General features: G+C 37.8%; 1 protein-coding gene across 2 annotated transcripts in view; it reads left to right on the forward strand.

Moving 5' to 3' along the window:
- The window catches only part of kifap3.L (kinesin-associated protein 3 L homeolog), a 76874-nt gene that overhangs the window by 48134 nt on the left and 15048 nt on the right, over positions 1-13692 (forward strand). For both annotated transcript variants that reach the window (XM_018256721.2, NM_001092562.1), the window contains 7 exon segments: positions 1199-1307; positions 2765-2877; positions 3176-3341; positions 5340-5465; positions 5828-5926; positions 10961-11046; positions 11421-11610. In XM_018256721.2, coding sequence (XP_018112210.1) covers positions 1199-1307; positions 2765-2877; positions 3176-3341; positions 5340-5465; positions 5828-5926; positions 10961-11046; positions 11421-11610 — 889 coding nt within the window.

Raw genomic sequence — 13692 nt, forward strand, 5'->3', positions numbered from 1 at the left:
CCTAGGCATTTATCTGCACATATGCTCCTCTGGGTCAGAACTCTTACCAAGGACCATCCATCACATCCAACCAAGGGTCAATCAGTCATTTCTAGTAATAACATTACTGGCAAGGAGCATCCATCAAGCTGGATAAGCGCAGTCTTACCCCCTTCATATGTTATACTAATGTGTTCAGTGAGTGAGAAGCCGCCTATAAGATGTCAAGTTATGTTACATTGCAAGTGCCGCCATCTAGCTGAATTCTGACGGATTCCTCTCTGGAGTAAGTAGAAGCAAAGTGGAGCTAGCTGACTGTGGGCATTTCATGTTATGCTCTGAATTGTTTCGGAAATGATTATTTTGCTGTGCAGGACTGTGTAAATCTCTGCTGCGTGGAAGGGATGTTGATTTTTAGCTTCTTTACATATAACTAGATTAAGATAAGACACTGTCTGGACCAGAGTTTATTTAAGCCAAAGTAAATACAATATTATGAACAAGTACCAATTGTACTGTACGGGAAGCTAACACCAAAGGAATGGAAATTGGTCATTCTAAATCCTTTATACGCCCTGTAATCATCTAAATAATTTCACGAGTTTATCTTAAATGTGTCCCTTTAAATCATACAGTGCATTGAACTCAATTTCAGCTGTGCAAGAACAATATGGCCACTTGTTAGCAATCTGACAAGTAATATCCTTTATCAAGGGCTCGTTCACATCTAATAATTTCCTTGTTTTAATTGATTCTGTAGCATGCAGTTAGTCCTTTTTATCTATGTTTACACTATCATAAAGTTACCATCAGAGACACCAATAAATGCATGTTGCTGATCTGCACTGATTGCATTTAAATTGCAATCAGTACAGCCCTTCTAGATGATCTGGTCACCCAACACTGTCAAAGTTACCATTATTATGCAGTGCATATTATTACGCATATTACAGTTAGGCAGGCTAAGCAGAGGAGCAAAGCTTCTTAACTGTACTGAATATTATATGTTATTCCCCAAACCCCACCAGTTGGCTAGTATGTGAAACATATAAATGAGCTTCACTCTCTGGGTCTGAATACCTTCTGTTTTAAGGGAGGCTTTATGTTGCATCCCTTGCATTGTGAAGGGTTCTTTGGCTCCTTTTAGCCCTTTTACACCCTAACTGTGATGGTTTATTATTACAACTTCCATTTAAAGGCTTCCTTTTTATTCGTTTAGCTGATGAAGATGCTGTTTGAAAGTTCAGAAGAACGAGTAGATCTTGAGCTGATTTCATTCTGCATTAATCTTGCCGCCAATAAAAGAAATGCTCAACTAATATGTGAAGGTAAGTGACTAGATAGGAGACAATGGTAGCTCCACAGTCACGGCTAAGATCTAAGGGTATCAAGATTGAGGGCATAAGCTGGCCATAGACTCAAAGATCTGCTCGTTTGGCGACATCGCCAAACGAGCGGATCTTTCCCCGATATGCCACTAACGGCATGGCTATATCGGGGGTAATTCGAACGTTCGGCCGTATGGCCGAACGATCGAATTATGATGCGCCAAGGGGCTCCGAAGGGTCGGTCGGGTAGAAATCCAACCTTCCCGATCGATATCGTGGCCAGATATCGATCGGGAAGACCCGTCGGAAGCCCCCATACACGGGCAGATAAGCTGTCAAATCGGTCCAAACGACCGATATCGGCAGATTTATCTGCCCGTGTATGGCCACCTATAGTCCAAGTGCAGACTTGCAGTGAGTGGGATTCCTTGAAATTGAGACCAAAGGGGCCTGCAGCAAGCATGACTGCCAAGGAAGCAAGGCACTAGAAAGCCTGTAATTATCTTAAGCTTATGGCAGGCATTAAATACTGGGCTCGCTTATGTGTGGTAACTATGCATCAAAATTCAGCATATAGTGCAGCTTGTGCTCTACAATAGCAGACACAAGTGCTCCATGTAAGGCCTGTAAGATTTTGTGCCTCTTAGTGCTTGTGCGTTTGGCTCTGTTTTAATTGTAAATAAGCGCTCAGATCATGACCAACACAACTAAATGACAAGTCAATTAAGTGCAACTAAAATAATAGGCAACAGAAACAGACATTCTGTCCATGTAGTTCTGACTTTGTTATAAATTGCATAATATTGCATGGGAATCCATGGATCACAGATGCACAAGCAAGTAAAGTTATTGGTCCTTAACTGTTGTTAATATGTCACCACTTTGAGATCAAATTAGATTAGTCTTAAGATTGCCATAGATGCAAAGATCCGCTCGTTTGGCAACATCGCCAAACGAGCCGATCTTTCCCCGATATGCCACTAACGGGCATGGCTATATCGGGGGTAATCTGAACGTTCGGCCCTATGGCCGAACGATCGGATTACAATGAGATCACAATGGGCTCCGGCGGGAAGGTCGGGGCAAAATCAAACCTGTCCGATTGACCAAACGACTGATCTCCGCCGGACGAAAAATGTTGAGACTCTCCACACACGGTCCGAAAATCGTATGATCTTTGCGTCTATGGCCAGCTTTAGTGTATGTGTGAGGTTATCATATTGCTGGGAATTATATGGGCTGCTACTTTTGCTGGCCAATCCAGTTTGCTCCAAGAGACCTAGTCAGGCCATCATGTAGCCCCAACTAGAATTAAAGCTTCAGTAATGATAGTTTTTCCTATTTTACTGCTCCATTCAAGCAGATCTGACAGTTCCATTCAACATCAAACACGCAGACAAGAAAGAAGAGAACTGTAGTAGATATACAAGATATTCATAAAACTGTCTTTTCTTTAGGAAATGGATTGAAGATGTTGATGAAAAAAGCCCTGAAATTTAAGGACCCTTTGCTGATGAAGATGATTCGCAATATTTCCCAACATGATGGACAAACTAAAAATTTGTTTATAGTAAGTTTTTGTAATTCATGGAGACTGGGTTTATTTAATTTCAAAAGATAATTCAGCATACAATTAACCATTAATTTCTGCAAGGACTCAAAGGGAAAGAATTGTCTGTTAGTTGAAGTATTCAGTGTTCAACCCCCAGAGCGTTATTCATATGCCTGTATTAAACTTTCTCTAAGATAAAATCTTTCCCTCTTTGTTTCTTTTTAATAAATTATACTCCAGCACATGTCAAAGCTTATTTTTATTACACACATGAATGTGGGCTACGCTTAGTAATTTGTTGTCACTTTGAACACAGGACTATGTTGGTGATTTAGCTGCTCAGATTACAAATGACGAAGAAGAGGAATTTGTTATTGAATGTCTTGGGACCTTGGCCAATCTAACTATTACTGACCTGGACTGGGAACTTGTTCTCAAAGAGTACAAACTTGTACCTTACCTCAAAGACAAACTTAAACCAGGTACATATGTTATTTTCGTTGATGAAATATTAGATGTAAGATATTTTATGACCAACAGGAGGTGAGTTATTAAGAATTGCTAAATTTTACCAATCACTGTGAACATTGATGGACATGTAAGACTTAATTTATTTTCCATGCTTAAATGATTCTTTCCAGCTTGTAAAGAAAAAAAAAAATGTCTGAATCTTTTCTCCCCATATGCCATTGGCACTGGGGCATACTTTAAGACTTTGGGCGGGTGTATAATGCTGCTGCTGACCCTGGGGTTTTTGTTGGATAACAGATCTTTCCATAATTTGGATCTTCATACCTTATGTTTGCTAAAAAAATCATGTAAATATTAAATAAACTGAAAAGGCTGGTTTTACCTTCAATAAGGATTAATTGTATCTTAGTTCAAGTACAAGGTACGGTTTTATTAGTACAGAAAAAAAGGAATCTTTTTTAAAATTTTGATTATTAGGATAAAATGGAGTCTATGGGAGATGGCCTTTCCGTAATTTAGAACTTTCTGTATAACGGGTTTCCAGATAACGGGTCCTATACCTGTACAGCCATATTAAACTGAGCAGTGCTTGACTTCTCTGAGCGGTCAAATATATCCTGACAAAATAACTCCGGTATAAGTTATGATAAATTAATTAGAAATGTTCCTGACCTATGTTACAAGTGGTTTGAAAGGAAATTATGGGGTGGAGGAATCTTATCATCTGCAATTTATCCTGTCTAATTAACATCCCATCATAGTTTATTGTCAATACTGAGAATTTTTTTTTATCTTTTTTTCCTTCTTTATTTCCTTTCATTGGACCGTACAGTATTTTCTTTTTTAATGGTGGTAATAAAACATTTTTTTTTAAAAAAAAAAGTTCCTTATAATTGTGATAAACTGTATGAAAGATGGAACTGCTGGAAACCCCCTTCATCGTCTGTAACCTTCCAAACTACTTTTTCAGTCCAATTATTTTCAGATTATTCCCCAGAAATAAAGACTTTTCATTACTTTCCATTTTTTTTTTTTACTGCTTTTTTCAAAATATAAGTTTAAAGATCAATGTCCCTGTCTCTGGTTTTTAGGTCTGACAGCTCTGTAATTCAGGTGCAGACTCTAACCTGTTAGAATTTGCTACATTAGTTGATACATTTCCCAGCAGCATCTGTGGATTATTAGCAACTATTGTATCAATTCTAACAGCTGCCTGGAATGAAACTCAGGGATTCTGCTCAGCAGGGACAAAGATAAGAAATGTATCAACTAATGTATCAATTTTGAACAGTTTACAGGGTCGGCACCCACCCCCTCCCAGAGCTGCTTTAGTGAAAAATTAAACTTTACATTTCAATATTAGAAAAACAGTCACACATAGAAAAATAGAAAGTAATTGGAAATACTTTTGTTGAACTATCTGAAACCAGCTGAACCTAAAAAAGTGTTGGAAGGTGAACAACTCCTTTAAGAATACAGGCACCTGGGAGTACTATTCACTATAACAGTAAACCTGATCCTGAAGATACAACACCTATATCTTACATACAACGCACGTATATTTGATACCTTCATTATTTTTTTCTGTAATGAAAGGTTGACCGTGGCACCAGTTTGGGAATAATTCTTGCCAGAAGGGATTTAATTAACCAGATGTGTTTGTGTTTAAATTGACCTTTATAACTTCCTGAATATTGTGATGGTATTTTCTGAGTATATTATTATTTGTATTTATAACAACCGGCATATTTTGCTGTGCTGAACAATACATGAGTGTATATATCAATTATACAAATTACATACAAATACTGACCAATACAGGAAATAGAAATAGGCCTTCAATGCCATGTTTATGTAAAAAACTATCCACTCACCAAACAGAACAAAGTAAAAGGTTACTTCTGTGTCTGTCAAACATATGTTATCAAAATGAAGTTTAATATATTGGTGCATTTGTAATGTCTACATAACAATACATAATGGACACTTACTATATTTCTGTTTGTCAGGGTTGGCTGAGGATGACCTCGTACTGGAAGTGGTTATAATGATTGGGACGGTGTCTACGGATGACTCCTGTGCAGCTTTACTTGCAAAGTCTGGGATGATCCCTGCACTTATTGAGCTTCTTAATGGTATTTTTTTATTTAGTATATGTCATTTTATTCATTCCTGATGAAATTGCCAAATCATGCAAGTGTTCATCACTGGTGTAGCTATGTATTGCTTGCATACAACAGTTATGCACCTATGCCCCTGACTTTAATTACAGTTTCTATTGTCAGAGGATATTTAATGATTATACAGTATCATGGAAACCTACCTAAGCAGCATGGGGGGGGGCTATTTTGGATCTTAACCCACTGGATTAGTATCCTTGCTGTACCTTAATTAAAAATAAAACTTTTTATAAATGTCCCATTATATGAGAATGTTTAAACAAAGTTAAAATGTTAAGTATATTAATTCATGCCAGTGTCATTTTATTTTGTTCTAGCCCAACAAGAAGATGATGAGTTTGTGTGCCAAATTGTATATGTCTTCTACCAAATGGTTTTCCACCAAGCAACCAGGGATGTCATCATAAAAGATACACGTATCCTTTCATTGGGGTTAGCTAAGCCCCAGATATATAAAAGCAGAACAGGAGGCTGTTGGTCCTGCATTTTGCCTGTTAATTCTAGCTTTTTTTAGCTATTTTATCCTAAGTAGGAGCATACTTGTGGTCGCACTCTCTTGCATTGTTCGAATTCAAGAGAGGTAGGCGAGTGAGGAGGGCATCAGGTCTGCTGCATAAGGTGACAGAAAGCATAAGGCCTAGGTTGGAAGGTTCCACGTTGGGTCCTGCAGCTGCGAAATCGATGTGCTTTTTACACAAATAACATTATTTTGGCCTAGAAGCCCTGATATGCTGTGCATAGAAACTGGAACAGCTAAGGTCTGCCATCTGCTTGTTGAAGGTGGCATTGCTTTTTCTACGATTTCAGTTTTACAACTATAACAAATAAAAAAAAAAAAAAAATACAAAAAGTATTGTAGAAGTGATACCTATATTGGCTAACAATAAAAAAACATTGCAAGCTTTCGGAGCTCCAAGGCCCCTCCATCAGGCAAAATTGTTAGCCAAAATAGGTATCACTTCTACAATACTTTTTGTATTTGTTTGTTTTTTTATTTATTTTTGCTACTGGCTAACACGGTACCACAGTTTTTGTTTTAAATTTTACAACTTTAATTATTCCGAGTGAATTGCCTGTCATGCAGTGCTATTTATATTTTGGAATTTTCTGAAAAATGGATCATTCCATAATTTGTATTACTGTGGGGCAAATTCACTAAAGGGTGGCAAAGGAAACTGTGGCAAAAGGGGTAACGTTCAGTAAAATTTGCACTTTAGTGAATTTGCAGAGTAACGATCGTTCACCTGAGCGAAAATTTGTCTGGCGATAGGGCAGAAAACTGCACTAGCAACAGTCTCTTTGCTGTTGCCTGTTAGTTAATTGGCGATGTCCCTGCAGATGGGATTTCTGGTGGATTTTCGCTAGCAACGGCCACTTTGACCTTAGTAAATCTCCCTCTATGCCTTAGGCCAAGGACAGATGAGGGTGGGTTCCACTGCTCTCAACCTTTTAATTTTTTCAGGCTGAGAGAAGCGGATCCATTCTGTGCCTCATCTCCATTGATTTCCAAGTGCCATCCCGCCGGTGATTTTCATTCTAGCCGGCAGGAAGGCAGTTCGGTTAGATTAGTCGCCCAAAGAAGAAGTAGTTTTCGTGGGTGACTAATCTCCCGAAATAGCAGCGTGTGTTTCCTTTATCTGTTGAATTTCTGACTTTTTTATTTCCTTTCAAGAAGATAAAAAGTTCTAAGTAGAAAGAGATTAAAAAAAATACAGAATACACATGCCTCAACTAAGTAAGAATCAGCGCTGAATGAATGACAGGAGTATCACTGCAGTCCTGGTAACTGAGATTTTTTAAAGGAGCCACTGTACTGTAATCATGAGAGGTTTTGAGTGTCTGGCTTTAAAAAAATAGGTAAAAGCGGATAGTAGAATAATGAAAATCTTGAGTGGCATAAAAAGATAATAGTGAGCCATAAAACTAAATCATACAAAACTTCAGGAAGATAATCTATCCTGTGTCTAGGCTCCAATTGTTATGCTAAACTTTCATATTTCCAAGTAACTATTGATGGCATGCTCATTAACCCAGTTGACTCAGCACAATGAGGGTAATTATTGACTATTCTAGCTCTTTCACTAATCATGTCAGCACCAAGGTCAAATCCCTTTGCCATATTGTCTAAATCAGATGATATGGCTGTGCTGCAAGAGGTGGTCGGTGGGTTTAACTTTGAATAGATTTAGCACTGTGTTTGTCCAGCGCTGAAGGCAAAGGATGGAACTAGTATTTCTGGAGTTGGGGTGACTTCAGTGTTGGAAAAAGAGTTTATTTTGGCAGGAAAATGTTCACAAATACAAAAAAGGAGAACCACATAAAGGGATAGTAACCCCCTTGTTCAACATGAGTGCAATGGGCAGGGCTTGTACTAAACATACTTTTTGCTCTATTGTTTTAATCACAAAACATTGGTTGTTTTTTTTTATTTCTCAAGCTAAGCAGGGCAAACAGAAAATAATGCTACTCCATGTGTACTCCTTTTCAGGTATTTAAACCAGCAAAAAGAACATTCAACACAAGCCTTATTAATTGAACTTCTGGTATACTGCCCCTTGAATTAAATCTAATGGCACAATGGGAGTTTTGACTTGCCACTAGTCCAGATGATAAAAACTTAAAAAATTAGAGTTTTTTTTTCTATAAAATCCAAATTTTTAGAGATTTATTATACCCCAAGGATGGAAAAAAAATCTGAATCCAAAAATCCAGCATATCAGACCTACCGAGGTTGTATATAAGTCAGTGGGAGAGGTCCCTATCATATTGTGGAGGTTTCTGTGGTCTGCTCTGTAATTAGCCCAAAAATCCATCTATTTCTGATTTTTCGGGCAAATATATGAAAAATTTCAGATTTTCGGGGGAAAAGCCTGGAAAAAATTGGCGATTCAGGAAGAAACTCACAAAAAATCATGCAATTCGGATTTTTCCTCGATTTTTTTTGTGTTTGCCTCTGATCCGATTAAATTGTGATTTTTTTTTCATTAATAAATAATGTCCAATCGTGGATTCTAGTTTGGTCAGACTTTTTGGATTAAAATAATCAGAAAAATTCAGACTTTGATTAATAAGGCCCCCCATGTTCATTCTCTGTGGAAACCAATGTCATGCGGCTTGGGATGCCATACCCATTAAAGGAGTAATAAGAAATTATAGTGAAATACTTTTATTTACTTTCAATTTCATAAGAATATGTTTGGTTTAGATTCTGTGTGTCTGAATAAACGTCATGTGTAGGAAGCGGATGCAAATCAGAAAATTAGAGTGTATAAACGTTGTGTTTTTATGGTGTGTTTAAATAATACATGGTGCATATAATACATGCAAAATAGTAGGGGAAAATAACATAGTACTGAAGTGCCTTTGCTCTTTTTTAGTGCCTTTGCAGGCCTCCCCTGGTGTAGAAAGGTTCCCTTCTCCGCTGCATAATATTATTTATTTTTACTTAGAGTGATAAAATGCTGGATTCTTTTCTGCTTTCTTTCTTTTCAGTCTCCTGATTCTTGTCCAGCGTCAGCCAGGAAACACTAAATTGGTCAGCGCCTATTAAAAGCATCTCACACATACACACCAAGGCTTCCTGCATTAGGAATTACATGACGTTTTGGGGAAATTGCTTGTCATGTCTGCAGTGTGGATGTTTTTAAATCACAGCTTTGTAAATGTCTCTGCACAGCAGGGATCAGGGATGCCTGGGCTGCTGCCTTGTGTCAAACCTGAGTGCACTTCTAGAATTCCATGTCCTGGTGTTTGGCAGATGCAGGTTTCCCAAAGGGCCAGGCACACACGTAGGGGAGCACAGATACATAAACATGTACACAGAGGTATAAAACACTGGGTGCAAACAGTTTGATTGTCCATTGTGCAGAAAGTTTATATCTGTACAATTTGCATGCTATACTCAGTTTACATGTTCTCCCCATGGCTGTATGGGTTTCCTCTGGCTACACCAGTTTCCTCTCACCCTTCAAAAACATACAGGCAGATTAATTGGTTCCTGATAACATTGGCCCTTGTGTGTGTGGATGTGTGTGCGTGAGCTTCACGGGTGAATGATGTTGTAATTGTGATAACACTATGTAATAAAATAAAATACACAGGACTTCTTATGTGTATGGAAATAACAAGGCTGAGCATGGATTTGTTAGAGCACAGCAGGTGCCAGTAAGAAAGCCTGAGGTTTACCAAATTATTTCTGAGGGTGACAATGCAAAGTTGCCTAAAGATGAGCTTTGGTATCCTGAGAAACTTTGCAAATGTGGAATTTTGAAATGATACATCTAGAGGCACAAAAAAAAAAAAAAATCTAATTTGCTCGGGTGAATAGGATCGACTCGAAAACTGGAATCGAATGTGATTTGAGTTTTAAAAACTCGATTCGGGTTTTTTTCTCTGAAAAAAACTTGAATGTCAGGAAGGCTGCAAACAATTTCAAATTGATCCCAGGACGTCTCCCATTGACTAAAACAGCAATTCAGCAGGTTTTAGGTGGTGAATTGTCGAATTTGAGTTCTTAAAAGGCCAGTGTATGATAAATTCCCAAATTCTAATTTGAATTTTTTAAAAAACTCGAATTAAATTTGAACAATTCCCTAGTTGAATTCGACAGCTTTTGGCCTTAAAAAAACTCGAGAATTTGAATTTTCAATTCGACCTTTGATAAACCTGCCCCTTAATATATTGTTATTTAAAGAGGTTGTTAAAGAAGAAGGAAAGTTGTTTACCACTTGGGGGTGGCAAATGTTAGAGCTCTTTTAGACCTTGTTTCTTATTTAAGAAAAAACTGGAATGGAAAAAACTTGAATCAGCGAGGTCGGGGTTAACAAATCGAATTTGTACATCATGAAGGCTATTAACATCTTCAAATGGTTTTAGATGGTGTATTTTTGGATCCAAGCTATTTCCAGAGTCGGTACAACAAATCTCGAAAAATGTGAGTTTCCTTTTTTAACCCGAAAAATTAATTTTTGACTCAAAAGTACCCTCCAAAATTTTTTTGCGGAAAACACAATTCGACCCTTATTAAATCTGCCCCTTAATGTCGAGTTAGGGTTTCGATTTGGATTGTTATTTGGATGAACCTTGTAGTTGATTCTGAATTCAGCCAGTACTACAAATGATGGATTCTGTGCATCCCACATCGTTTTGATCATTCAGCTGGTAAATGAATTCCGCGAGTCCAACTACCTCTCTATAATGAAGGAATCAATGAAGAGGTCATTGGGAATAACTTTTGTGTGTTTGTACATTTTGGCAGCCCAAACACAGTTTGATTGTACTGAATTGATTTCATCTCTGCCACAAACACTGTATTCCCTGCAAACAGGATGCTCGTAATGTAATATAAATACTTGTATGTGATTTCCATGGTATGCAGTGACAATTGCCTCACTCGGTAAACACAGAACCGGCAGGTTTTTGCATATATCACCTTAACTCCTGTAATGCAGAGGCTCCTGCTTATCTCATTGACTTAATGCACGATAAAAATGCAGAGATCCGTAAAGTATGTGATAACACCCTTGATATCATTGCGGTAAGTAAAAGCTACACACCAAGCTCATTACCCCTCACCTGCAATGCATCTGTGGCTCTATTCACCTCTTCTATGTCAGAATATACTCTGCATTAGGTTGGCCTCCAACATTACATATGGCACGATGGGGATTTTTTTTAATTCACATACGAAAATAATCCTGCCCTGCCTATCACTTTTGATAGATTTAAGCTTCCCCATGTGTTAGACATTCCTCCTGTCTGTAACATGTTATTGCAGCACTTGCTGGAGAGCGAAAATGAATCCCTCAGATAGGAAATGAATCTCAGAGCCAACATTACATTGCCTTTTGCTAAACATGCATCTGGTTTCTTTCACAACCACATAGCAACTGCTTTGCTTTCCCACTGCAGGAATATGACGAGGAATGGGCGAAAAAGATACAGAGCGAGAAATTCCGCTGGCACAACTCTCAGTGGCTGGAGATGGTTGAAAGCCGGCAGCTGGATGAAAATGAACAATACTTGTATGGAGATGAGCCAATCGAGCCCTATATCCATGAAAGAGATATTCTGGAAAGACCTGACCTCTACTACAGTGCAGGTGACTGTGTATAATCAGTATTCATGTGCTACAAATGATATAGAGATGTAAGTTAATGCATTACTCCATTTCACCATCCTGAAAAAGCTCATCGGCTCATTCAAATACTATACTATATACTATGATCATAAGAGAAAAAATTGTTCTTTTTACATAATCTGTTTTGAATGCTTGGGTCACTGATTCTAGCAGCCAACATTTTAAATCTCAGGGTAGCCAGAAGCCAAAAAAGTATTTTGCACTGCTTCTTACATTATTTCAATTCTGTGGGATTCTAGTTACTTTTTAGTTCAACTTTTATTTTAAGTACAGCCATCTTATTGTAATAAATGTATACAAAAGGAAAAAAATTGGATTTTAAGCTAATATCCGTCGCATTATTATCTTACCCAGCAATATCCAATTCAGACCCTTGGTTAAAAAGATGCAGAAGAGCGCCACATCACAAGCCCTCGGTTTTTGTACCGAAATTAGGGCCTTTGAATTTTGTCTGTACTTTTTGATCCACAATGAAACCCTCATGCTGGTGCCTATATCTTTAGGGTCCTAGACTAGTTCCTGAGTATGTTCCTATTGGATCTCCTGGTCTTGTTATGAATTTTGTATTGATTGATACCTGCCCTGTTTTTCTTGGTGCTTTTTACTGGTCCTTACTAATACCAACAGGCACTTACGCCAACTCTTGTGAAATTAAAGGAAAACTATACCTCCCAAACAATGTAGGTCTCTATAAAAATATATTGCATAAAACAGCTCATATGTAAAACCATGCTTCATGTAAATAAACCATTTTCATAATAATATACTTTTCTAGTAGAATGTGCCAATGGGTAATCATAAATAGAAAATTGCCATTTTAAAAAATAAGGGCCGCCCCCTGGGATCGTAGGATTCACTGTACTCACAAACATACCAACAAACTATACTTGTTAGGTCACATGAGCCAATTAACAGACAGAGTTGTGTCTTTTGCTTCCACACTTCTTCCTGTTACAGTTAGAGTTGAAGTATTTCTGGTCAGGTGATCTCTGAGACAGCACAGAGACCATCACGAAATGGTGTCTCAAGGCAAGAGATGTAAAAGGGCAATATTTACTTAAATATATATTCCAGTTTGGTAAGATTCTTTAATATGCCACTTAATATGATATGAACTATCTGTTGCTTAAGTGTTCAATTCAGGGGGTATAGTTTTTCTTTAATTGTTCCTAATGGCTGATGGCACCCCAGTAGTGGAGAGTTCAAACAAAAAAGCCATAGGCAGGGCTGTTACAGGTAAAATGCATGAAGATGAGAAGGGTATCAAAATATGTCTTTGTAAAATTGTAAATGGCGCATTCTCTAGCCACTTGCTGATTACTTTCTCACAGTATTTACTTTTATGCTGATTAATTCAGAATTGGGAGCAGGGAACATACTGCAAGTTGTTAACATCCCAGCAACTTGTTAACAGCTCATCTGAAACTCATAAATTTGTCTGAAAAAAATTGCAGAGCAGGAATGAGCTGATGCCTTGTGCATGTGCCACTTAGTTATTTGGTACATATGTCCTCCTGTCAGGCTGCTCTCATCTGGAGCACATTCTGCTTCTTAACCCATTTGCTTCTAAAGGAGGCAAACGTACATTTACAGGGTTATTTACTAAGTGCAGATTTATGTGGTCGGGGTTTTTGGGGCAAAAATGTGATTTTTTTTGCTGTAAAAAGCCAGAATCTGAAAATCTGCCATCTCAGCCATGTTGAGGTCTGAATCTCAGTTGGGAGATTTCCCTATCCCAGTTTGAAGATATTGTGGTTTGAGTATACACACAATAATTTACATGCATTAATGAACAACAGTCTAAAAGGAATTAACTTTACAGTGTGTCAAGACCACATTATGTCATCTGTTTTCTTTGCAGAATAAAAAAGATTGTAATCACATAAAGAACATATTTTACATCAGACTTGCTCATGTAGTCATACACTTTGCACAAAATGCATCAGCCTGTCAGCTGGGCGAGAAACAAGAAGAATGAATTTGTTGAGCATAATTTGCTCCTTTTGGAATTGTTACTGCATTGTCTTGGGGTGATATTGGGGC

The sequence above is a fragment of the Xenopus laevis genome, chromosome 4L (assembly GCF_017654675.1).
Source record: "Xenopus laevis strain J_2021 chromosome 4L, Xenopus_laevis_v10.1, whole genome shotgun sequence".
Classification (NCBI taxonomy): Eukaryota; Metazoa; Chordata; class Amphibia; order Anura; family Pipidae; genus Xenopus; species Xenopus laevis.